This window comes from Ranitomeya imitator, chromosome 1 (genome assembly GCF_032444005.1).
Source record: "Ranitomeya imitator isolate aRanImi1 chromosome 1, aRanImi1.pri, whole genome shotgun sequence".
Taxonomy (NCBI): Eukaryota; Metazoa; Chordata; class Amphibia; order Anura; family Dendrobatidae; genus Ranitomeya; species Ranitomeya imitator.
Window position 1 is genome coordinate 729781616 of NC_091282.1, and position 27673 is coordinate 729809288.

The 27673-nt window shown below is 45.8% G+C and overlaps 1 protein-coding gene across 4 annotated transcripts in view; it reads right to left on the reverse strand.

Annotated features, from left to right (window-relative positions):
- SLC35F4 (solute carrier family 35 member F4) overlaps nt 1-27673 on the reverse strand; it is a 485714-nt gene that overhangs the window by 7686 nt on the left and 450355 nt on the right. For all 4 annotated transcript variants that reach the window (XM_069733132.1, XM_069733113.1, XM_069733141.1 and 1 more), the window contains 2 exons: nt 27153-27345; nt 2611-2700 (listed from right to left, as the gene is read on the reverse strand). In XM_069733132.1, the coding sequence (XP_069589233.1) occupies nt 2611-2700; nt 27153-27345 (283 nt within the window). The remainder of the gene's footprint in view (nt 1-2610; nt 2701-27152; nt 27346-27673) is intronic.

Consider the following 27673-nt stretch of genomic DNA (forward strand, 5'->3'; position numbering starts at 1 on the left):
CGCTCCTGGATCTCTCTGGTGACCTGCCTTTTTTTGCAGAAGCTAAGTTCCTTATAGTCTTATTTTGTTCTCTGTTTTCTTGTCCAGCTGGTTTTCATGATTTTGTCTTGCTAGCTGGAAGCTCTGGGATGCAGAGTGGCCCCTCCGCACCATGAGTCGGTGCGGAGGTTTTTTTTTGCACACTCTGCGTGGTCTTTTATAGGTTTTTGTGCTGATTGCAAAGTTACCTTTCCTATCCTCTGTCTATTTAGTAAGTCTAGCCTCCCTTTGCTGAAACCTGTTTCATTTCTGTGTTTGTGACTTTCATCTTTACTCACAGTCAATATATGTGGGGGGCTTCCTTTACCTTTGGGGAATTTCTCTGAGGCAAGGTAGGCTTTATTTTCTTTCTCTAGGGCTAGATAGTTCTCAGGCTGTGACGAGGCGCCTAGGTCTGGTCAGGAGCGCTCCACGGCTATTTCTAGTGTGTGTGATAGGATTAGGGCTTGCGGTCAGCAGAGCTCCCACATCCCAGAGCTCGTCCTGTATGAGGTTTAATTATCAGGTCATTCTGGGTGCTCCTAACCACCAGGTCATAACAGCCACTATACTGACCGCAATCCTGAACTTAACAGCGCAACTAGAAGTAGCCGTGGAGTGTACGTAACACACCTAGACACCTCGTCACAGCCGGAGGACTAAATACCCCTAAAGATGGAAATAGGAATACTATCTTGCCTCAGAGAAAATCCCCAAAGGATAGACAGCCCCCCACAAATATTGGCGGTGAGTCGGAGAGGAAAAAACATACACATGCAGAAAAACAGGATTTAGCACAGGAGGCCACTTCTAGCTAAATAGGACAGGATAGGACAGAGTTCTGTGCGGTCAGTATTAAAACCCTTCAAAAACATCCACAACAGAATATACAAAAACTTCCTACATCTAACTAAATATGTAGGAGCGTATATCTGCAACTCCAGCGAATCCTACAATCAGAGCAGGAATACAAACAAAAACAAGCACACAGCCACAGCCACAGACACAAAAAACCAAACACTTATCTTTGCTGAATTTGGCAGCCAGCAGGAGAAGCCAGAAAGTGATCCAACACTTCACAAGGAACATTGACAACTGGCAAGGGCTAATGAATCCTGCACACTTAAATATCCCAGTCAGAACAGCAATTAGCAGATACACCTGGTCAGGACTGTGACTCGGAGACAACTGCATTCCCACCTACAACCACTGGAGGGAACCCAAGAGCAGAATTCACAACAGTCTGGGAATCGTTGCCACGGCCAAAATGTCCACGGCGATGAAGCGACAGTCCGCATCTGCTATTGCCATGAGCACAACAGAAAAATATTTTTTATAGTTGAAGTACACCGATCCTGTTCTGGCTGGTTTGATAATGCGGATGTGCTTTCCATCCACCGCTCAAAAACAGTTGGGGAAATCACACACGCTCCAGAATTTTTCAGCAATTTCAATCCACATGTCCGCGGTGGGTAGGGGTATAAACTCATACCGGAGAACATTCCACAAAGCCCGGCAGATGTCTGCAACTATTCCGGACAGGGTGGAAATTCCAAGACGGTATTGGAAGTGGAGGGATGATAAACTCTCTCCGGTTGCCAGAAATCTGTAATAATATTTATGGTGTTGTTCTGCTAAAGACATAAAGGAAAATACAAAGAATACATGTCAGACCAACCAAAATTAGGACTGGCATTTGTTTAGAATTGTTACTTACCTTAGTGTAACCAGCAGACGTTCCTCTGGTGGAATCACTCTACGGAGCTGGGTGTCCTGTCTCCGGATGGCTCCTTGGACACGACCAAGGAAATCCAGAAAAGAGTCTTGCAACATCCTGGTATATTCCGGGAATTTGTCCAGGTTGACATTAAGCTCGCCAAATAGCATGTGATAGGCTCCACGGCTCTCACGTAATTCGATAATGGGGTGTTGCCAAAAACGCCTACGCCGTGTCCTTCTCCATCTTTCGTGATTTCTGTGTTGCTCCCAAGCAAACGCACAGGCAAGAAACAGCTTGATGCTTAAAATCAGGTTGAAATAAAAGCTCTCCATTCAAAGATCCATCATGACACAGGATACAGTAGCACACTGTTAAGATTTCAGCAGTCCTAGGGTCTATATATAGATATCCCATAATACACACCCTCTGTAGTCCCATTGGCGGTGTCTGGTTATCTAGATTTTTCTCCTGTAAAATTTTCCACCATGCGCACAAAAACCGCAAAGGCATGACAAAACGCATGGTAAAGCGTGAAAACACGGCGTTTTATTAACCGCATGCGTTCTCGCATGCGCATAAAAAACGCTGCGTTTGTACGTGTTTCTATACGTTTTTTCCTGCACTTGCGGATGTGGATTAAACGCTGCGGATTCACACGGAAATGTGAAACTAGCCTTTTGTGTTTAAAGTGGAGCTACTTCTTAAAGAAAATAAAAGCATTATTTCTAGTCCATAGTGCCATTGTATTTAACACGGAAATACCCGTAAAAATAAGAAAAAACACCTATTATATAAATTATTAGGACCGTTTTGAGATCTGCAACATTAGTAATGAAATTGAATTAAAATCCTAAAAGGTTTTCAGCACTTACCTGCATTACCTGGAACGCTGAGGACTGTGCCGATTGAAATGAGGATAGGATATGTTAGGACAACCCCGACATTTACTAAGATGTTAAAAGCTGCAAAACAGGAAAATGAAAAAGGCAAAAATAAATGTTAGCCTGGAGATGTTTAGGTCTGCATGGCAGCTGCATGCAAAAAAAGTAACAATTTAAAAAATACTATTTTTATTTCAGATGCAATGGAGCCAAAAATATGGATACCAAGGTGGGCATAGTCTTACATACAGAATTAGGCCCCCTTCATGCGTCGTGATATTTCCGGTACTGGAAAAAACAGTACTGGAGCTATCAGTGTGTTACAGCTAAGTCCATATATATTTGGACAGAGACAACATTTTCCTAATTTTGGTTACAGACATTACCACAATGAGTTTTAAACAAAACAATTCAGATGCAGTTGAAGTTCAGACTTTCAGCTTTCATTTGAGGGTAACCACATTAAAATTGGATGAAGGGTTTACGAGTTTCAGCTCCTTAACATGTGCCACCCTGTTTTTAAAGGGACCAAAAGTAAATGGACAGATGAAATAATTTTAAATAAAATGTTCATTTCTAGTACTTGGTTGAAAACCCTTTGTTGGCAATGACTGCCTGAAGTCTTGAACTCATGGACATCACCAGACGCTGTGTTTCCTCCTTTTTGATGCTCTGCCAGGCCTTCACTGCGGTTTGCTGTTTGTTTGTGGGCCTTTCTGTCTGAAGTTTAGTCTTTAACAAGTAAAATGCATGCTCAATTGGGTTGAGATCAGGTGACTGACTTTGCCATTCAAGAATATTCCACTTCTTTGCTTTAACCCCTTCCCGACCTGTGACACAGCGTATGCGTCATGAAAGCCAATCCGACCTGTGACGCACATGCTGTGTCACAGAATGATCACGTCCCTGCAGATCCGGTGAAAGGGTTAACTCCAATTTCACCCGATCTGCAGGGACAGGGGCAGTGGCACTTTAGCCGGGGGGGTGGCTTCGCCCCCCCGTGGCTACGATCGCTCTGATTGGCTGTTGAAAGTGACGTTTCACTTTCACTTTCAATCAGAGCGATAGTAATATTTCACCAATGACAATTGGTGAAATATTACAATCCAGCTATGGCCGATGCTGCAATAGCATCAGCTATGGCTGGAGATGGCGATCTGCCCCCCCCCCCCCCCCCACCGCCATCGATCTCCTCCCCTCCATACTCCGTCCGGTCATTATCTGTCCTCTGCTCCCCTCCGTCCTCCTGTCCGCTCCCCCCGCAGTCCGATCTCCCCCCTGCTGTCCGATCCCCCCCATCATACTTACCGACCTCCCGTGTCCCTCCCGGTGTCCGTCTGTCTGCTCCATGGGCGCCGCCATCTTGCATAATGTGCGCCTAATCTGCCGGCCAGCAGATTCGTTACAAGTACATTTTGATCGCTGTGATAGAACCTATCACAGCGATCAAAATAAAAAAAATAAATACCCCCCCCCCCCTTATCACCCCCATAGGTAGGGACAAAAATAAAATAAAGAAAATATTTGTTTTTCCCCACTAGGGTTAGGGCTAGGGTTAGGGTTAGGGCTAGGGTTAGGGCTAGGGTTAGGGCTAGAATTAGGGTTAGAACTAGGGTTAGGGTTAGAATTAGGCTGGGTTCACATTGCGTTAGTGGCAGTCCGCCAACGGAATCCGTTACATAGCGCCACTAACGCAATGTGACGGATCCATTAGCGCAGCCATTGACCGCAATGTATCTAACGCATCGCTAACGTATGCCATTTTTGGCATGCGTTAACGATGTCCTGTTATTTTCTGACAGACGTCGAACGCTGCTTGCAGTGTTTTTGGGTCCGTTCTCGCTAGCACAGATCGGGCATCTGCGCTAGCGGGATCGCTAAACGCAATCCTTTTGTACATTGCGTTAGCGCATTCCGTTAGCGTATGCGCTAAACGGATTGCACTAACGCAATGTGAACCTAGCCTTAGGCTATGTGCATATGGTGCGGATTTGGCTGCGGATCCGCAGCGGATTCGCCGCTGCGGATTCGTAGCAGTTTTCCATCAGGTTTACAGTACCTCGTAAACCTATGGAAAACCAAATCCGCTGTGCCCATGGTGTGGAAAATACCACGCGGAAACGCTGTGCTGTATTTTCTGCAGCATGTCAATTCTTTGTGCGGATTCCGCAGCGTTTTACACCTGTTCCTCAATAGGAATCCGCAAGTGAAATCCGCACAAAAAACACTGTAAATCCGCGGTAAAAGGCAGTGCCTTTTACCTGCGGATTTTTCAAAAATGGTGCGGAAAAATCGCACACGATTCCATAACGTGGGCACATAGCCTTAGGGTTGGGGTTGGAATTATAGTTAGGGTTGGAATTATGGCTATGGTTGGAAATAGGGTTAAGATTAGACTGTGGTTAGGGTTATGGTTAGGGGTGTGTTGGGGTTAGGCTTGTGGTTAGGGTTATGGTTAGGGGTGTGTTGGGGTTAGGGTTGTGGTTAGGGTTGGGATTAGGGTTAGGATTAGGGTTAGGGTTGGGATTAGGGTTACCATTAAGGTTAGGGTTGGGATTAGGGTTCGGGGGTGTTGGGGTTTGGGTTCTGATTAGGGTTATGGCTACAGTTGGGATTAGGGTTAGGGGTGTGTTGGGGTTAGTGTTGGAGTTAGAATTCAGGGGTTTCCACTGTTTAGGCACATCAGGGGGTCTCCAAACGCAACATGGCGCCACCATTGATTCCAGCCAATCTTGCATTCAAAAAGTCAAATGGTGCTCCCTCCCTTCCGAGCCCTGACGTGTGCCCAAACAGTGGTTTACTCCCACATATTGGGTACTAGCATACTCAGGACAAACTGGGCAACATTTATTGGGGTCCAATTTCTCCTTTTACCCTTGTGAAAATAAAAAATTGCTTGCTGAAACATTTTTGAGGAAAGAAAAATGATTTTTTATTTTCACGGCTCTGCGTTATAAACTTCTGTGAAGCACTTGGGGGTTCAAAGTGCTCACCACATACCTAGATAAGTTTCCTGGTACGCCCCCGGAAGAAGCTTACGGGCGAAACGCGCGTCGTGGCGCACCTGGAGGGTTCGGTGGTCTCATAGCTCCTTGTCACGGTCTCCTGAGGTTACTTCTGTCTGAGGGTAAGATATAGCCGTATATCAGCAGTAGGGTTAGTACGAGACTATTTTAGTCTGGGAACCCTTATGTTATGTAGGCAGTCTGCTTATACAGGTACCTTAGGTTATGTAGTGTGATTTGCATGGTCCTTATAGATAGGTGATCCATCACTACTAAGAATTTAAATAGGAAGTTTGGTGCATATCATCTCTATTAGACTGTCACAGATATATGTATTGATGGCAATTTGTACTGAACAGACATGAGTTTGAGCTCCACTATTTCCATTCCTTTGGACACATTTGTTTATTTATGTCTTATCTACCTCTGGATATTTTAATATATTTTGTGTTAATAAAGCAATCTTTTTAAAAATAATGCATGTATATGGATCTCTTCATGCAGCAAAATAATATAAGTTCGCAATTGGTAGCAAAAGTTCCCTGGGGGGTCTAGTTTCCAAAATGGGGTCACTTGTGGGGGGTTTCTACTGTTTAGGCACATCAGGGGCTCTGCAAACGCAACGTGAAGCCCGCAGACCATTCCATCAAAGTCTGCATTTCAAAAGTCACTACTTCCCTTCCGAGCCCCGACGTGTGCCCAAACAGTGGTTTACCCCCACATATGGGGTATCAGTGTACTCAGGACAAACTGGGAAACAACTATCGGTGTCCAATTTCTCTTGCTACCCTTGTGAAAATAAAAACTTTCTTGCTAAAACATCATTTTTGAGGAAAGAAAAATGATTTTTTATTTTCACGGCTCTGTCTGCGTTGCAAACTTCTGTGAAGCACTTGGGGGTTCAAAGTGCTCACCACATATCTAGATAAGTTCCCTCGGGGGTCTAGTTTCCAAAATGGGGTCACTTGTGGGAGATTTCTACTGTTTAGGCACATCAGGGGCTCTGCAAACGCAACGTGACGCCCGCAGACCATTCCATCAAAGTCTCCATTTCAAAAGTCACTACTTCCCTTCCGAGCCCCGATGTGTGCCCAATCAGTGTTTTACCCCCACATATAGGGTATCAGTGTACTCAGGACAAACTGGGCAACAACTATTGGGGTCCAATTTCTCCTATTACCCTTGTGAAAATAAAAAATTGCTTGCTAAAACATATTTTTTGAGAAAAGAAAAATTATTTTTTATTTTCACGGCTCTGCGTTGTAAACTTCTGTGAAGCACTTGGGGGTTCAAAGTGCTCATCACATAACTAGATAAGTTCCTTGGGGGGTCTAGTTTCCCAAATGGGGTCACTTGTGGGAGGTTTCTACTGTTTAGGCACATCAGGGGCTCTGCAAACGCAACGTGACGCCCGCAGACCATTCCATCAAAGTCTGCATTTCAAAAGTAACTACTTCCCTTCTGAGCCCCGAAGTGTGCCCAAACAGTGGTTCCCCCCCACATATGGTGTATCACCGTACTCAGGACAAACTGGCCAACAACTTTTGGGGTCCAATTTCTCCTGTTACTCTTGTAAAAATAAAAAATTGCTAAATATAATTTTTGGGGAAAGAAAAATTATTTTTTATTTTCACGGCTCTGCGTTATAAACTTCTGTGAAGCACTTGAGGGTTTGAAGTGGTCACCGCACATCTAGAATAGTTCCATGGGAGGTCTAGTTTCCAAAATGGGGTCACATGTGGGGGAGCTCCAATGTTTAGGCACACAAGGGCTCTCCAAACGCGACATGGTGTCCACTAACGATTGGAGCTAATTTTTCATTCAAAAAGTCAAATGGCGCTCCTTCCCTTCCGAGCCCTGCCGTGTGCCCAAACAGTGGTTTACCCCCACATGTGAGGTATCAGTGTACTCAGGAGAAATTGCCCAATAAATTTTAGGATCCATTTTATCCTGTTGCCCATTTAGAAATTAATATATTGAGGCTAAAAGAAATTTTTTGTGAAAAAAAGTACTTTTTCATTTTTACGGATCAATTTGTAAAGCACCTGGGGCTTCAAAGTGCTCACTATGCATCTAGATAAGTTCCTTGGAGGGTCTAGTTTCCAAAATGGGGTCATTTGTGGGGGAGCTCCAATATTTAGGCACACAGGGGCTCTCCAAATGCAACATGGTGTCCGCTAAAGATTGGAGCCAATTTTTCATTGAAAAAGTCAAATGGCGCTCCTTCCCTTCCGAGCCCTGTCGTGCACCCAAACAGTGCCCCCCCCCCCCCACATATGGGGTATCGGCGTACTCAGGACAAATTGTACAATAACTTTTGTGATCCAGTTTCCCTTTTTACCTTTGAGAAAATAAAAAAATTGTTGCTAAAACATCATTTTTGTGACTAAAAAGTTAAATGTTCATTTTTTCCTTCCATGTTGCTTCTCCTGCTGTGAAGCACCTGAAGGGTTAATAAACTTCTTGAATGTGGTTTTGAGTACCTTGATGGGTGCAGTTTTTAGAATGGTGTCACTTTTGGGTATTTTCAGCCTTATAGACCCCTCAAACTGACTTCAAATGTGAGGTGGTCCCTAAAAAAAATGGTTTTGTAAATTTCGTTGTAAAAATGAGAAATCGCTGGTCAAATTTTAACCCTTATAACTTCCTAGCAAAAAAAAATGTTGTCTCCAAACTTGTGCTGATGTAAAGTAAACATGTGGGTAATGTTATTTGTTAACTATTTTGTGTCACATAACTCTCTCGTTTAACAGAATAAAAATTAAAAATTTGAAAATTGAGAAATTTTCAAAATTTTAGCCAAATTTCCATTATTTTCACAAATAAAAGCAAAAATTATCGACCTAAATTTACCACTAACACGAAGCCCAATATGTCACGAAAAACAATCTCAGAACCGCTAGGATATGTTGAAGCGTTCCTGAGTTATTACCTTATAAAGGGACACTGGTCCGAATTGCAAAAAACGGCCAGGTCATTAAGGTCAAAATAGGCTGGGTCATGAAGGGGTTAATAAACTCCTGGGTTGCTTTGGCTTTATGTTTTGGGTCATTGTCCATCTGTAGTATGAAACGATGACTAATCAGTTTTTGATTGCATTTGGCTGGATCTGAGCACACAGTATGGCTCTGAATACCTCAGAATTCATTCGGCTGCTTCTGTCCTGTGTCACATCATCAATAAACACTAGTGACTCCGTGCCACTGGCAGCCATGCATGCCCAAGCCATCACACTACCTCCGCCGTGTTTTACAGATGATGTGGTATGCTTTAGATCATGAGCTGTATCACGCCTTCCCCATACTTTTCTCTTTCCATCCTTCTGGTAGAGGTTGATCTTGGTTTCATCTGTCCAAAGAATGTTCTTCCAGAACTATGCTGGCTTTTTTTAGATTTTTTTTTTTTAGCAAAGTCCAGTCTAGCCTTTTTATTCTTGATGCTTATGAGTGCCTTGCACCGTGCAGTGAACCCTGTGTATTTACTTTCATGCAATCTTCTCTTTATGGTAGATTTGGATATTGATACGCTTACTGTTGTGAATTCCGCTCTTGGGCTCCCTCCGGTGGTTGTAAGTGGCACTTTTGTGAGTTCTGCTCTTGGGCTCCCTCCGGTGGTTTTATGTGTAATGGCTGCTCCTTGGATTTAGCGTCAGCAGTTGCTTCCACTGATTGTCTATTCTGCTCGACTATTTAGCCTGGCTCTTTCCTTCAACTTGTGCCACTTGTCAATGGTTCCTGGTTGGATTCACATCTCTTTGGATTTCCCTGTTATCCTGACCAGTTCAGCAAAGTTAAGTCCTTGCTTGCTCTTTTCTGTCCACAGGTTGTGGACTTATCCGTTCTGTGCTTTCTATGTTTGTCCAGCTTGTCAGTATGAATTAATTCCGTGTAGCTGGAAGCTCTGAGAAGCAGATTTACCCTCCACACCTTTAGTCAGGTGTGGAGATTTTTGTAAACTCTGTGTGGATTTTTTGTAGTGTTTTATACTGACCGCACAGTATTCCATCCTGTCCTATCTATCTAGCTAGACTGGCTGTTATGACCAGGTGGTTAGGAGCACCCGGAATGACCTGATAGTTAAAACTCACGTAGGACAAGCTCTGGGATGTGGGAGCTCTGCTGACCGCAATCCCTAATCCTATCACACACACTAGAAATAGCCGTGGAGCGCTCCTGACGCTCCCTAGGCGCCTCGTCACAGCCTAAGAGCTAGCTAGCCCTAGAGATAGAAAATAAAGCCTACCTTGCCTCAGAGAAATTCCCCAAAGGAAAAGGCAGCCCCCCACATATATTGACTGTGAGTAAAGATGAAAGTCACAAACGCAGAAATGAAACAGGTTTCAGCAAAGGGAGGCCAGACTTACTAAATAGACAGAGGATAGGAAAGGTAGCTTTGCGATCAGCACAAAAAACTACAAAAGACCACGCAGAGTGTGCAAAAAGACCTCCGCACCAACTAACGGTGCGGAGATGCCACTCTGCATCCCAGAGCTTCCAGCTAGCAAGACAAAATCATGATATCCAGCTGGACAAGAAAACAATGAACGAATTAGATACTATCAGGAACTTAGCTTTTGCTGGAGTAGACAGGTCACCAGAAAGATCCAAGAGCGAACTGAACCAATGCAGAAACATTGACAGCTGGCATGGAGTAACGATCTGAGTGGAGTTAAATAGAGCAGCCAACCAAAGGATAAACCACGTCACCTGTGTAAGGAACCTCAGAAGCAGCAGCTCCACTCACAGCCACCAGAGGGAGCCCACGGACAGAACTCACCGAAGTACCATTCACGACCACAGGAGGGAGCTCGACAACAGAATTCACAACAACTGGCCTCCTGTGCTCATCCTGGTTTCATTCTGTGTATGTCTTTTCCCTCTCCACTCACAGTCATTACTTGTGGGGGGCTATCTATCCTTTGGGGATTTTCTCTGAGGCAAGATAGTTTTCCTGTTTCTATCTTTAGGGGTAGTTAGATCTTAGGCTGTGACGAGGTGCCTAGGGAGTGTCAGGAGCATCCCACGGCTACTTCTAGTGTTGTGTTGAGCTTAGGGACTGCGGTCAGTACAGGTACCACTACCTTCAGAGCTCGTCCCATGTTGCTCCTAAACCGCCAGATCATAACAGTACAAGTGGCCAAAAATGAATTAAATACATCTCAAAAGAAGGAAAAAATTCTGAGCCATTTTTTTTTCTGTGCTTTGTTTTGTCTTTTTTTTCCTCTTGATCTCTGGGTGGTTCAGGATTTATGCTCTGGCATGGATGTTCAGGGTTTGTTTTCTCGTGTGGATCAACTTGCTGCAAGAGTACAGAGTATCCAAGATTATGTTGTCCAGACTCCGGCTTTGGAGCCTAGAATTCCTACTCCTGATTTGTTTTTTTGTGGACAGATCCAAGTTTTTGAACTTTAAAAATAACTGCAAATTGTTTTTTGCTTTGAAACCCCGCTCTTCTGGTGATCCCATTCAGCAAGTTAAAATCATCATATCCTTGCTGCGTGGTGACCCTCAGGACTGGGCATTCTCCCTTGAATCAGGGGATCCGGCATTGCTGAATGTAGATGCATTTTTTCAAGCGCTCGGATTATTGTATGACGAACCTAATTCTGTGGATCATGCAGAAAAATCCCTGTTGGCCCTGTGTCAAGGTCAGGAAGCGGCAGAATTATACCTGCCAGAAATTTAGGAAATGGTCTGTGCTCACTAAATGGAATGAGGATGCTCTGGCTGCTATTTTCAGAAAAGGTCTTTCTGAAGCCCTTAACCCCTTCATGACCCAGCCTATTTTGACCTTAAAGACCTTGCCGTTTTTTGCAATTCTGACCAGTGTCCCTATATGAGGTAATAACTCAGGAACGCTTCAATGGATCCTAGCGGTTCTGAGATTGTTTTTTTCGTGACATCTTGGGCTTCATGTTAGTGGTAAATTTAGGTCAATAAATTCTGCGTTTATTTGTGATAAAAACGGAAATTTGGTGAAAATTTTGAAAATTTCGCAATTTTCACATTTTGAATTTTTATTCTGTTAAACCACAGAGTTATGTGACACAAAATAGTTAATAAATAACATTTCCCACATGTCTACTTTACATCAGCACAATTTTGGAAACAAAATTTTTTTTTGCTAGGAAGTTATAAGGGTTAAAATTTGACCAGAAATTTCTCATTTTTACAACGAAATTTACAAAACCATTTTTTTTAGGGACCACCTCACATTTGAAGTCAGTTTGAGGGGTCTATATGGCTGAAAATTCCCAAAAGTGACACCATTCTAAAAACTGCACCCCTCAAGGTGCACAAAACCAGATTCAAGAAGTTTATTAACCCTTCGGGTGCTTCACAGCAGCAGAAGCAACATGGAAGGAAAAAATGAACATTTAACTTTTTAGTCACAAAAATGATCTTTCAGCAACAATTTCTTTATTTTCCCAATGGTAAAAGGAGAAACTGAACCACGAAAGTTGTTGTCCAATTTGTCCTGAGTACGCTGATACCTCATATGTGGGGGTAAACCACTGTTTGGGCGCACGGCAGGGCTTGGAAGGGAAGGAGCGCCATTTGACTTTTTGAATGAAAAATTGGCTGCACTCTTTAGCGGACACCATGTCACATTTGGAGAGCCCCCGTGTGCCTAAAAATTGGAGCTCCCCCACAAGTGACCCCATTTTGGAAACTAGACGCCCCAAGGAACTTATCTAGATGCATAGTGAGCCCTTTAAACCCCCAGGTGCTTCACAAATTGATCCGTAAAAATGAAAAAGTACTTTTTTTTCACAAAAAAATTCTTTTAGCCTCAATTTTTTTATTTTCACATAGGCAACAGGATAAAATGGATCCTAAAATTTGTTGGCCAATTTCTCGTGAGTACACCGATACCTCACATGTGGGGGTAAACCACTGTTTGGGCACATGGTAAGGCTCGGAAGGGAAGGAGCACCATTTGACTTTTTGAATGAAAAATTATCTCCATCGTTAGCAGACACCATGTCGCATTTGGAGAGACCTTGTGTGCCTAAACATTGGAGCTCCCCTACAAGTGACCCCATTTTGGAAACTAGACCCCCCAAGGAGCTTATCTAGATGCATAGTGAGCACTTTGAACCCCCAGGTGCTTCACAAATTGATCCGTAAAAATGAAAAAGTACTTTTTTTCCACAAAAAAATTATTTTGGCTTCAATTTTTTTAATTTTTACATGGGCAGCAAGATAAAATGGATCCTAAAATTTGTTGGGCAATTTCTCCTGAGTATAGCGATACCTCACATGTGGGGGTGAACCACTGTTTGGGCGCACGGCATGGCTCGGAAGGGAAGCAGCGCCATTTGACTTTTTGAGTGAAAAATTAGCTCCAATTGTTAGCGGACACCATGCCACGCTTAGAGAGCCACTGTGGGCCTAAACATTGGAGCTCCCCCACAAGTGACCCCATTTTGGAAACTAGACCCCCTAAGGAACTTAGCTAGATGCATAGTGAGCATTTTGAACCCCCCCGGTGCTTCACAAATTGATCCGTAATTATGAAAAAGTACTTTTTTTCCACAAAAATTTTATTTTAGCTTCAATTTTTTTAATTTCTACATGGGCAGCAAGATAAAATGGATCCTAAAATTTGTTGGGCAATTTCTCCTGAGTACACCAATACCTCACATGTGGGGGTGAACCACTGTTTGGGCGCACGGCAAGGCTCGGAAGGGAAGGAGCGCCATTTGACTTTTTGAATGAAAAATTAGCTCCAATCATTAGCGGACACGTTGCGTAATGAAAGTATGTAGTATATGTCAGGTTGGTATGTGGTTTAGTGTACGTCAGGATGGTATGTGTTGTGTAGTATACACCACACACACACACCAACCTGACATACACTATACCACACCACACACCAACCTGACACTACGTCAGGTTGGTGTGTGTGGTGTGGTGTAGTGTACATCAGGTTGGTGTGTTTGGTGTAGTATACACCACACGCACCAACCTGACGTACACTATACCACACACCAACCTGACGTACACAGCGCCACACAGACCAACCTGACACGCTACGTCAGGTGGGTGTGTGTGGTGTACTGTACATCAGGTTTGTGTGTCGTATAGTGTACGTGAGGTTGGTGTGGTGTAGTGTACGTCAGGTTGGTGTTTGTGGTGTAGTATACACACACACACCAACCTGACGTACACAACGCCACACACACCAACCTGACACACTACGTCAGGTTGGTGTGTGTGGTGTAGTGTACGTCAGGTTGGTGTGTGGTATAGTGTACGTTAGGTTGGTGTGTGGTGTAGTGTACGTCATGTGTGGTGTAGTATACACCCCACACACTATACACCCCACACACCATCCTGACGTACACAACGCCACACACACCAACCTGACACGCTATGTCAGGCTGGTGTGTGTGGTGTAGTGTACGTCAGGTTTGTGTGTGGTATAGTGTACGTGAGGTTGGTGTGGTGTAGTGTACGTCAGGTTGGTGTTTGTGGTGTAGTATACACACACACACCAACCTGACGTACACAACGCCACACACACCAACCTGACACACTACGTTAGGTTGGTGTGTGTGGTGTAGTGTACGTCAGGTTGGTGTGTGGTATAGTGTACGTTAGGTTGGTGTAGTGTACGTCAGGTTGGTGTGTGTGTAGTACACACACACACCAACCTGACATACACTATACACACCAACCTGACGTACACAACGCCACACACACCAACCTGACACGCTACGTCAGGTTGGTGTGTGTGTGGTGTAGTGTACGTCAGGTTGTTGTGTGGTGTAGTGTACGTCATGTGTGGTGTAGTATACACCCCACACACCATCCTGACGTACACAACGCCACACACACCAACCTGACACGCTATGTCAGGCTGGTGTGTGTGGTGTAGTGTACGTCAGGTTGGTGTGTGTGGTGTATACCACACCACACACACCAACCTGACATACACTACACCAAACATCAACCTGAAATACACTACACCACACACACCAACCTGACGTAGTGTGTCAGGTTGGTGTGTGTGGCGTAGTGTACGTCACGTTGGTGTGTGGTGTGGTATAGTGTACGTCAGGTTGGTGTGCGGGTGTTGTGTATGTCAGCCTGGTGTGGGTGAGTCCATGTCAGGATGTGTTTAGTCAATGGACGTGTGATGAATTTTGAAGCATTCATTCAAACACAGTCCAGGTTTGTCAGGACACGTTTCACATTGGAAACGAGTTGTTTTTCTTGTCCCCCTTTTATAGCACACTCGGCACCTTTTTCTTATCCCCTCTCTGGGAAAATGTTGCCCCGGTACCATACGGGAAACTTGAGTTCCAGAGGTGCTGGGGCCCGCTCCTTCCTCGCCTCCAAACATCAGGGCCTTTATCACCGCCTCCTGGAACTGAAGGAAGGTGTTGTTGGTCTGGCCTGCACATCGTGATAGCACGTATGCGTTATACAGTGCCATTTGTACGATGTGCACAGCCAGTTTTTTATACCACACCTTCGTTTTCCGCATGGCACTATAGGGCTGGAGGACTTGATCAGAAAGATCAACTCCCCCCATGTGTTTGTTGTACCCCAGGGCACAGTCCGGTTTTTGGACCTGTACTGGGGTACCTCGAACGGTGGTGGCCGTGGTGCCGGGACCATGGATTGTTGTCAAGAAAAAGACGTCCCTTTTGTCTTTGAACTTGACCACAAGCATGTTGCCACTACATTGGGCCCGGCTTTCACCCTTTGGGAGAGCCTGCTCAATTAGTGACAAAGGGAGACCCCTCTGGTTTCTGCGCACGGTACCGCAAGCGACGGTAGCTCTGGCAGAGAGGGATTGAAAGAGTGGGATGCTTGTATAAAAGTTATCAACGTACAGATGGTAACCTTTATCAAGCAGTGGGTGGACCAAATCCCACACTATTTTCCCACTCACTCCCAGACCAGGTGGACATTCTGGGGGCTGGATCCTTGTGTCCTTTCCTTGATAAACTCTAAAGCTGAGAGTGTACCCTGAGGTACTCTCGCAGATCTTGTAGAGTTTTATCCCGTACCTCGCCCTTTTGCTTGGCAGGTACTGACGGAACTGAAGCCTCCCTTTGAAGTGGATGAGGGATTCATCCACACAAATTTCCCTTTGGGGAATGTACACTTCAGCAAACTTGTTGCTGAAGTGTTCGATAACTGGCCGAATTTTGAACAGCCTATCAAAATTCGGGTCATCGCGAGGAAGGATGTCCGTATTGTCCCTAAAGTGGAGAAATTTATGAATCGCCTCAAAACGTTTGCGATTCATAACCATGCCATATATTGGAGTTTGATATAAAATATCAGTACTCCAGTATTGGCGAATTTCTGGTTTCTTCACAATCCCCATGTGAAGGACCAGTCCCCAATATTTCAACATTTCTGCAGAGTCAACGGGACTCCAAGGAGAAAATGATGAAACTGGGTTTTGGGAAAAAAATTGCAGGGCGTACAAATTTGTTTGCTCCACCATGAGACTGACGATTGACTCCGAGAAAAAGACTTTGAAAAAGTCTATTTCCCGGAGGTTGGCAGTCTCAAATTGGATTCCTGATTGGGGAATGAAATCAGGAATCCGTGGAGCAAAATTTTCAGGGACGGGGGTCCAGACGGGGGCACTAGTGCTAGGTTGGGCGTGACTAGCACTAGGTTGGGGGTTACTTACTCTTGGCTGTGTGTCTTCTCCCCTGGGCTCGGGCTCTCCTCCCCTGGACTGCGGACGAGTTCTCGTCCTGCAACATCTTGGGGGTGGCGAGTCCGTGTCACTAGAGGAGGAAGAGTGGGAGGAGTACAGAAAAGTGGGGTCCTCTCCCTCACTATCAGCTTCGGAGGCAAGAAAGGAATATGCCTCCTCAGCTGAGTACAGCCTTGATGACTGGGATGAACGGGACATTGTGTGTGGGGTGTGTGCGTGTGTAAAAAAAACCAACTAAACTTTATTATGGTGTTGCGTGTGCGTGTGTATGTGCGAGTGTTTGGTGAAACTATTCTGCAGGAGGAGGCTGTCAGGCGCGGGGGGGGGCTGTCAGGCACGGGGAGGGGGCTGTCAGGCGCGGGGGGCTGTCAGGCGCAGGGGGGCAGGAAGGGGCTGAGGAGATGCAGCGTCAGATGGAGCTGGCAGCAGCAAGTGATAAAGGGGGGTGATCAGGTGGGCAGGGGGTGATCAGGGGAGCAGGGGGTGATCAGCGGGGCAGGGGGTGATTAGTGGTGATCACTGAAGAGGGTGATCACTAGGTGAGGAGGGGCTGACAGGCGCAGGGGGCGGTAAGAGGAAAAATTAGTGCAGCAGCTGCAGGTGATAAAGGAGTGCAGGGGGTGATCAGTGGGGGGCAGGGGGTGATCAGGGGGGCAGGGGGTGATCAGGGGGGCAGGGGGTGATCAGGGGGTGATTAGCGGTGATCACTGAAGAGAGTGATCACCAGGGGAGGATGGGCTGACAGGCGCAGGGGGCGGTAGGAGAGCAGAAAAAAGCACAGAAGCTGCAGGTGATAAAGGGGGGCAGGGGGTGATCAGTGGGGGGCAAGGGGTGATCAGGGGGGTGGGGGGGGGGCGCGGGGGGGTTGGGGTTGATCAGGGGGTGATCACTAAAGAGGGTGATCACTAGGGGAGGAGGGGCTGACAGGCGTGGGGGGTAGGAGAGGAGAAAACGGAGCAGGCAGCAGCAGGTGATAAAGGGGGGCAGGGGGTGATCAGGTGGACAGGGGGGGGCAGGGGGTGATTAGGTGGGGCAGGGGGTGATCAGGGGGGGCAGGGGGTGATTAGCGGTGATCACTGATCACTGAAGAGAGTGATCACCAGGGGAGGATGGGCTGACAGGCGCAGGGGGCGGTAGGAGAGCAGAAAAAAGCACAGAAGCTGCAGGTGATAAAGGGGGGCAGGGGGTGATCAGTGGGGGGCAGGGGGTGATCAGGGGGATGGGGGGGGTTGGGGGTGATCAGGGGGTGATCACTAAAGAGGGTGATCACTAGGGGAGGAGGGGCTGACAGGCGTGGGGGGTAGGAGAGGAGAAAACGGAGCAGGCAGCAGCAGGTGATAAAGGGGTGCAGGGGGGTGATCAGGTGTTCAGGGGGGGCAGGGGGTGATTAGGTGGGGCAGGGGGTGATCAGGGGGGTGATTAGTGGTGATCACTGCAGAGAGTGATCACCAGGGGAGGAGGGGCAGACCGGCACAGGGGGCGGTAGGAGAGCAGAAATCACTGCAGCTGCAGGTGACAAAGGGGGGCAGGGGGGTGATCACCGGAGCAGGGGGGCGATCAAGTGTGCAGGGGGGAGGGAGCCGAGGTTGGGGGGAGTGGAGGACAGGAGAGGGGAGTTACCTGTCCGCAGCAGCAGCTGCGGTACTGGCAGTGGCAGTGGGGGAGGCGGTGGCAGCGGCGGCGCCGACACTGTGAAGAGGTGTGCGGCGGCTGCGGCGGCGATCGCGGTGTCTGGGGGCACAGGTGGGCAGTCAGGCACTTCGCTCCTCAGCTTCCACGGATGGGATGAAGCTGAGGAGCGAGGCAGACATTGTTTTTCTCCGCCCCCCCACATCTAATTGGAGGGCTAGCGTCACATGGACGCTAGCTCCAATCAGATCAGAGGGGGGTGAAAAAAAGGTCAGCAGCAGTGATCGTAGACCCGGGTGGGCAAAGCCACCCCCCCTGGGGTCAAGTATAGGTCCCCCTGCACCTGCGGGTCGGGTGAACTTTCATTAACCCCGGTCACCCGGCCCGCAGGAACGCAATCCTTCTGTGACACAGCATATGCGTCACAGGTCGGATTGGCACCGACTTTCATGACGCATACGCTGTGTCACAGGTCGGGAAGGGGTTAAAGATGTTATGGTGGGCTTCCCTACGCCTACTGGTTTGAGCGAATCTATGTCTCTAGCCATTCAGATTGATCGGCGTCTGTGCGAGCGCAAAGCTATGCACCATATGGCAGTGTCCTCTGAGCAGAGTCCTGAACCTATGCAATGTGATAGGATTTTGACTAGAACAGAACGGCAAGAATTCAGATGTCAGAATAGGCTGTGTTTTTACTGTGGTGATTCTGCTCATGTTATTTCTGATTGCCCTAAACGTACTAGGAGGGTCGCTAGATCCGTTACCATCAGTACTGTACAGCCTAAATTTCTTTTATCTGTGACCCTGATTTGCTCATTGTCGTCCTTTTCTGTCATGGCATTTGTGGATTCAGGCGCTGCCCTGAACTTAATGGACTTAGAATTCGCCAGGCGCTGTGGTTTTTCCTTGCAGCCTTTGCAGAGCCCTATTCCTTTGAGGGGCATTGATGCTACACCATTGGCCAAGGATAAACCTCAGTACTGGACGTAGATGACCATGTAAAATTGCCGTTTTCTGGTGTTGCATAACCTGCATGATGTTGTTGTACTGGGTTTTCCATGGTTACAGGAACATAATCCGGTGCTGGATTGGAAAACTATGTCTGTGACTAGTTGGGGTTGTCAAGGGGTACATAGTGACGTTCCTTTGATGTCAATTTCCTCTTCCCCCTCTTCTGAGGTCCCTGAGTTTTTGTCGGATTTCCAGGATGTATTTGATGAGCCCAAGTCCAGTTCCCTCCCTCCACATAGGGACTGTGATTGTGCTATTAACTTGATTCCTGGTTGTAAGTTCCCTAAGGGCCGACTTTTCAATCTGTCTGTGCCAGAGCATGCCGCCATGCGGAGCTATGTTAAGGAATCTTTGGAGAAGGGGCATATTCGGCCGTCTTCGTCACCATTGGGAGCGGATTTCTTTTTTGTTGCTAAGAAGGATGGCTCCTTGAGACCCTGTATAGATTATCGTCTTCTTAATAAGATCAAGGTCAAATTCCAATACCCCTTGCCTATGCTTTCTGATTTGTTTGCTCTGATTAAGGGGGCTAGTTGGTTTTCTAAGATTGACCTCCGAGGGGCATATAATCTTGTTCGTATTAAACAGGGTGACGAATGGAAAACTGCATTTAATACGCCCGAAGGCCATTTTGAATACCTTGTGATGCCATTCGGGCTCTCTAATGCTCCATCTGTGTTCTAATCCTTCGCGCATGATATTTTCCGCAATTATCTTGATAAATTCATGGTTGTATATTTGGATGATATTTTGATTTTTTCCGATGATTGGGAGTCTCATGTGAAGCAGGTCAGGATGGTATTCCAGATCCTTCGTGATAATGCTTTATTTGTGAAGGGGTCTAAGTGCCTATTCGGAGTTCAGAAGGTCTCTTTTTTGGGTTTTATTTTTTCTCCCTCGTCCAAGCTATTCATGACTGGATTCAACCCACATCTGTGAAGAGCCTTCAAAAATTTTTGGGCTTTGCTAATTTCTATCGCCGTTTCATTGCCAACTTTTCCAGTGTGGTTAAGCCCCTTACTGATTTGACGAAGAAAGGCGCTGATGTGACGAATTGGTCCTCTGCGGCTGTTGAGGCCTTTCGGGAGCTTAAACGCCAATTTACTTCTGCCCCTGTGTTGCGTCAGCCGGATGTTTCTCTTCCTTTTCAGGTTGAGGTTGACGCTTCTGAGATTGGGGCAGGGGCCGTTTTGTCTCAGAGGGATTCTGATGGTTCTTTGATGAAACCGTGTGCCTTTTTTTCCAGAAAGTTTTCACCTGCGGAACGCAATTATGATGTCGGCAATCGGGAGTTGTTGGCTATGAAGTGGGCGTTTGAGGAGTGGCGACATTGGCTTGAGGGAGCTAAGCACCGCGTTGTGGTCTTGACTGATCATAAGAATCTGATTTACCTCGAGTCGGCCAAGCGGCTGAATCCTAGACAGGCTCGATGGTCCCTGTTTTTCTCCCGTTTTGATTTTGTGGTCTCATATCTTCCGGGATCTAAGAATGTTAAGGCTGATGCCCTCTCTAGGAGTTTTTCGCCTGATTCTCCTGGAGTCCTTGAGCCGGTTGGCATTCTTAAGGAAGGGGTGATTCTTTCTGCCATCTCCCCTGATTTGCGGCGGGTGCTTCGGGAATTTCAGGCTGATAGGCCTGACCGCTGTCCAGTGGGGAAGCTGTTTGTTCCTGATGGATGGACAAGTAAGGTGATTTCTGAGGTTCATTGTTCAGTGTTGGCTGGTCATCCTGGGATTTTTGGTACCAGAGATTTGGTTGCTAGGTCCTTTTGGTGGCCTTCCTTGTCGCGCGATGTGCGTGCTTTTGTGCAGTCCTGTGGGACTTGCGCCCGGGCCAAGCCTTGCTGTTCCCGCACTAGTGGGTTGCTTTTGCCTTTGCCGCTCCCTGAGAGGCCCTGGACGCATATTTCCATGGATTTTATTTCAGATCTTCCTGTTTCCCAGAAGATGTCTGTTATCTGGGTTGTTTGTGACTGGTTCTCTAAAATGGTCCATCTGGTACCTTTGCCTAAGTTGCCTTCCTCCTCAGATTTGGTTCCATTGTTTTTTCAGCATGTGGTTCATTTGCATGGCATTCCGGAGAATATTGTGTCTGACAGAGGTTCTCAGTTTGTCTCTAGGTTTTGGCGGGCCTTTTGTGCTAGGATGGGCATTGATTTGTCTTTTTCTTCGGCGTTTCATCCTCAGACTAATGGCCAAACTGAGCGAACTAATCAGACCTTGGAGACCTATTTGAGATGCTTTGTGTCTGCTGATCAGGATGATTGGGTGGCTTTCTTGCCGTTGGCTGAGTTTGCCCTTAATAATCGGGCTAGTTCGGCTACTTTGGTTTCACCTTTCTTTTGTAATTTTGGTTTTCATCCTCGTTTTTCTTCTGGGCAGGTTGAGCCTTCTGATTGTCCTGGTGTGGTGGACAGGCTGCAGCAGATTTGGACTCATGTGGTGGACAATTTGACGTTGTCTCAGGAAAGGGCTCAACGTTTTGCTAACCGCCGTCATGTGTTGGTCCCCGGCTTCGTGTGGGGGGTTTGGTTTGGTTGTTTACTCGTCATGTTCCTATGAAGGTTTCTTCCCCTAAGTTTAAGCCTCGGTTTATTGGTCCTTATAAGATTTCTGAAATTATCAATCCGGTGTCTTTTCGTTTGGCTCTTCCAGCCTCTTTTGCCATTCATATTGTTTTCCATAGATCTTTGTTGCGGAGATATGTGGTGCCCGCTGTTCCCTCGGTTGATCCTCCTGCCCCGGTGTTGGTTGAGGGAAAGTTGGAATATGAGGTTGAGAAAATTTTGGATTCTCGTTTTTCGAGGCGGAGGCTTCAGTATCTTGTCAAGTGGAAGGGTTATGGCCAGGAGGATAATTCTTGGGTTGTTGCCTCCGATGTCCATGCCGCCGATTTGGTTTGTGCTTTTCACTTGGCTCGTCCTGATCGGCCTGGGGGCTCTGGTGAGGGTTCGGTGACCCCTCCTCAAGGGGGGGGGGTACTGTTGTGAATTCCGCTCTTGGGCTCCCTCCGGTGGTTGTAAGTGGCACTTTTGTGAGTTCTGCTCTTGGGCTCCCTCCGGTGGTTTTAAGTGGAATGGCTGCTCCTTGGATTTAGCGTCAGCAGCTGCTTCCACTGATTGTCTATTCTGCTCAGCTATTTAGCCTGGCTCTTTCCTTCAACTTGTGCCACTTGTCAATGGTTCCTTGTTGCATTCACATCTATTTGGATTTCCCTGTTATCCTGACCAGTTCAGCAAAGTTAAGTCCTTGCTTGCTCTTTTCTGTCCACAGGTTGTGGACTTATCCGTTCTGTGCTTTCTATGTTTGTCCAGCTTGTCAGTATGAATTAATTCAGTGTAGCTGGAAGCTCTGGGAAGCAGATTTACCCTCCACACCTTTAGTCAGGTGTGGAGATTTTTGTAAACTCTGTGTGGATTTTTTGTAGTGTTTTATACTGAACGCACAGTATTCCATCCTGTCCTATCTATCTAGCTAGACTGGCCTCCTGTCCTCATCCTGGTTTCATTCTGTGTATGTCTTTTCCCTCTCCACTCACAGTCATTACTTGTGGGGGGCTATCTATCCTTTGGGGATTTTCTCTGAGGCAAGATAGTTTTCCTGTTTCTATCTTTAGGGGTAGTTAGATCTTAGGCTGTAAAAATGTAAACAATGGTGGCGCAAAGTGTCACCGTTATAAATAATCCAGCAGCACTACCAACAGACTTCCACTTCTAAGTCTGTAAAAAGTGCAAAACATATAAATATGTATATATACGTGAGTAATATATACCGGTAAGCGCTAGGAAAATAACGGAGGATGGTGAGAAAAAAATAGATAAAATATTCACACAATAGTAAAAGAAACCTTGCTCAAAAAAGTGTCCCGATCTCAGTCTTTTAACTAGAACAGTGGCCGCTGGCAGAATGACAATATATTCATCTGGCACGGGTAATAACAATTCGGAGCACTCGGTAGTAGTTCCTACCTTTATCGTAGGATGAGGAGTCTTGAGCGCTCTTGTTGCGCGATAAGTCCTTCAGCGGACACAGAAGGTCTGGACGAGTGGCTGCCCCGGCCGGCGGCAAGCCACAAACAGCTGGTCTCCGGGAGGAGACGAAGATCCTGAAGAGCCGACGCCGCGTGTGTAAGCGGCAGTGCGTGCCGGCAGTGCGCAGGACCTGGGTGACGTAACAAGTCACGTGATCGTAACCCCCGGTGACCAGGAAAGTGAGTACGGAGTGCGAATGGGGCCAAACAACCGACGCGTTTCGGAGACGCCTGTCTCCTTCCTCAGGGTTGGTCCCTGCCCCGTACTCATGGTTCTATATATAGCTGCTGATCTTGTCCACTGATTTATTGAAAACCAAAAAGTTCAGCACCCATGTTGAGTCCTCTCGGTGCAATAGTATCCAGCATAAAAATCCATTTCGTCTCTGCACGAGACATTGCTTTGATAAAGTCGCCACCTCTCCAGTGGTGGCGTACCACTGCAATCCCAGTTACTTTCATCCCCTGTACTGTTCCGCCATGATATTCCACAAAATGTTGGGAGAGTGGATGACCCAAAAATTTATTTTTAACATTACGGATATGCTCATTTATCCTGATTTTTAACGATCTCTTTGTTCTCCCCACGTAGAATTTTCCACATGGGCATTCTATAATATAAATTACCCCAGTAGTGGAGCATGTAATAACGTCCCTAATTTGGAAAGTTTTATTTCCTTTTTTGATGTCAGTACATTTGGACATAATAGTTTATTGAAGATTCAAAAATAAACACATGCACCTTTGTTAAGTCCACAGATACCAATAGTTACATCCCCCTTGATAGCTGCCATCTTCCAGGGTGGTTGCTGAATATTCTGGACAGTCAGTTCATTAGGATTCATCGAAATTGCTCTAGGCCTCAGGACTTTGAGGCGGAATCACATATCCTTACTAGAAAATTCCTAGAAAAAGGTTCCAATGAAACAATGCTGGAGGAATCCAAAAATAAGGCCAGCAGTAAACCTAGACAGGAGTTGATTAATCCCGCCCCAAAGTCCAAAGCCACTCTGGAATCCATTCCTATCATTACTAAATATAATTCGAACTCATATTTTTTCCGTAGAATAGTCAGCAAACACTGGCACCTTTTAAAAAACTATAAAATATTGGGAGACATTATCAGTAATAAACCGCGCTTTGTTTTTAAAAAAGGCCAGAATTTGGGAAATTTGGTTGCTCCCACAGTTCAAAATAAATTACCCATGGTCCAGACGTCCCTTACACATGTGAAATTAAAAGGTTTTTTTCCATGCCATAAATGTATGGCATGCAAGGAAACTATTATGTCCAAATGTACTGACATCAAAAAAGGAAATAAAACTTTCCAAATTAGGGACGTTATTACATGCTCCACTACTGGGGTAATTTATATTATAGAATGCCCATGTGGAAAAGTCTACGTGGGGAGAACAAAGAGATCGTTAAAAATCAGGATAAATGAGCATATCCGTAATGTTAAAAAGAAATTTTTGGGTCATCCACTCTCCCAACATTTTGTGGAATATCATGGCGGAACAGTACAGGGGATGAAAGTAACTGGGATTGCAGTGGTACGCCACCACTGGAGAGGTGGCGACTTTATCAAAGCAATGTCTCGTGCAGAGACGAAATGGATTTTTATGCTGGATACTATTGCACCGAGAGGACTCAACATGGGTGCTGAACTTTTTGGTTTTCAATAAATCAGTGGACAAGATCAGCAGCTATATATAGAACCATGAGTACGGGGCAGGGACCAACCCTGAGGAAGGAGACAGGCGTCTCCGAAACGCGTTGGTTGTTTGGCCCCATTCGCACTCCGTACTCACTTTCCTGGTCACCGGGGGTTACGGTCACGTGACTTGTTACGTCACCCAGGTCCTGCGCACTGCCGGCACGCACTGCCGCTTACACACGCGGCGTCGGCTCTTCAGGATCTTCGTCTCCTCCCGGAGACCAGCTGTTTGTGGCTTGCCGCCGGCCGGGGCAGCCACTCATCCAGACCTTCTGTGTCCGCTGAAGGACTTATCGCGCAACAAGAGCGCTCCAGACTCCTCATCCTACGATAAAGGTAGGAACTACTACCGAGTGCTCCGAATTGTTATTACCCGTGCCAGATGAATATATTGTCATTCTGCCAGCGGCCACTGTTCTAGTTAAAAGACTGATATCGGGACACTTTTTTGAGCAAGGTTTCTTTTACTATTGTGTGAATATTTTATCTATTTTTTTCTCACCATCCTCCGTTATTTTCCTAGCGCTTACCGGTATATATTACTCACGTATATATATATATTTATATAGATCTTAGGCTGTGACGAGGTGCCTAGGGAGTGTCAAGAGCATCCCACGGCTACTTCTAGTGTTGTGTTGAGCTTAGGGACTGCGGTCAGTACAGGTACCACTACCTTCAGAGCTCGTCCCATGTTGCTCCTAAACCACCACATCATGACAGCCTACCTCCTGGAGAGTGTTGTTCACTTGGTTTTCTGTTGTTTAGGGGTTTCTCTTCACCATGGAGATTATTCTGCGATCATCCACCACTGTTGTCTTCCATGGGCGCCAAGGTCTTTTTGCATTGATGAGTTCACCAGGCTATTAGTATCAGCCCACAGCTGTCTGTTTTAGCCTCTGCTGGTGAGAATTTATAGGGGGACCCTATGTCATGTTTTTTCTGGGGTCCCCTGTAAGCTAACCAGTAAAGGCTACGCAATAACAGCTCACAGTTGTTTAATAGCCAGGGAAACTTTCAGGATATTGTCCCCTTTCCCAGATTATTCACATAAGCCCTCAGTGGTCAGCTTTCCCTCTGCTGGTTATGAAAATCACAGCGGTTCTAAATACAACTCTCATAATTTATTTTGGGCACCATATTTAAAAAAACACATCAACAAACTCGAGCAAGTTCAGAGAAGAGCGACCAGAATGGTGACCGGTCTGCAAACCATGTCCTATGAGGAATGGTTACAAGATTTGGGAATGTTTAGCTTGCAAAAAAGAAGACTGAGAGGAGACTTAATAGCTGTCTACAAATATCTCAAGGGCTGTCATATTGTAGAAGGATCATCTTTATTCTCATTTGCACAAGGAAAGACTAGAAGCAATGGGATTAAACTGAATGGGAGGAGACACAGATTAGATATTAGAAAAAAAAAACTTTTTGACAATTAGAGTGATCAATGAGTGGAACAGGCTGCTACGAGAGGTGGTGTGTTCTCCTTCCATGGAAGTCTTCAAACAGAGGCTGGACAGACATGTCAGGGATGATTTAGTGAATCCTGCTTTGAGCAGGGGGTTGGACCAGATGACCCAGGAAGTCCCTTCCAACTCTACCATTCTATGATTCTATGATTCATTGTCACCTGGTCGCGCTGATCTCAGGGAGACCAGGTGACAATGATGAGAGCTGCCTTCAGCACCCAGCACCTGGGAACAGCGCAAACTGTACCACTTTTTCCCAGGTGCCGATACGTGTAACACTGATGACACAGGTGTGCGGCTCGTGCTGCTGTTTAAAAAAATGGACTTGTCAGCGTGTTTTGCCCATGGATACACAGTCCATGGAAACACAATGACATATGCAGAGACCCATTCATTTGAAGGGTCTACCTGTGTAAGTGTCTCCGATACGTGTAAAAACTGTCACCACACATACCAAAAGGAGGTCTTAGTATTGAAAGAAAAATATTTGTTTTCCTACTTTTGCACACTAAAAAAACTCCACTTTTTTATATTCTGAGAGTTATAGCTTTTTCATTTTTGGTCTAACAGAACATTATAAGGGCTTGTTTTTTGTGGGAAGAGTTGACATTATATTGGTACCAATTTGAAATACTTTGGGTCCCATTCATTAATGTGTTCACTCTAAAATCTGTAGTAAAACACCTTAAGTCACAAATTTTTTGTGCAACTCGGAAGTTGAGCAAAATATTACAATATTACAATTTTTAGTGTCAGTCCGTCAGATGCCCCAATATGGGTGGAGCATGGATGGTATGAAGCATGGTTAAACCCACCCCTCGAATTCTCAAATTGAAGAAAAGTTATGTCACTTTTATGGCGTAACATGCCACAAACGTACTCTAGTCCTGACTGGGTGCACATACTTTGCCATTTTGAAAAAAAAAATCCTGAAAACAAAAAAAGAATATGATTTTTAGGAAGACTTGTCCCATTCCTACTCACCTAACCAGAGACCGGCAACTCCACACAGATATCCCCATGGTAAGGCTGAGAAGGATGACCAGTGCTCTACTTTGGTAAAATAAAGGATGATCGGTGTACAGGAGATGAAGATTAAATTGAAAAATCCTAAAGTAGAAAAAAAATGAGCTGCTTCACCGAAGTTAGCCGTTCCAAGAAACATCTTAAACAAAACCTGTAACAATAAGAATATCAATTGTTATGTAACCCAAAATCCGTATCTTTCACACATCAGTTTTGGATATGTGTGGTATCCACTATTTATAGAGAAAAATCACAGAGCCATTATGAATGTGACTTTTCACAATTGTCCGCAAAAACTCCAAAACAGATTGTTGCCAGTTAATGGTTCTGTAACAAAAAAATGGATTCCACATGGATGTCATCTGTGTGCTGTCTGTATTTTATGGTTTAAAGTGAATCTATCAGCTGATGCTTGCAGTCCAATCCCAGCATATATCAGGCTCTGCCTGTATGATCTTAGCCATGTATGTTTGACGCTG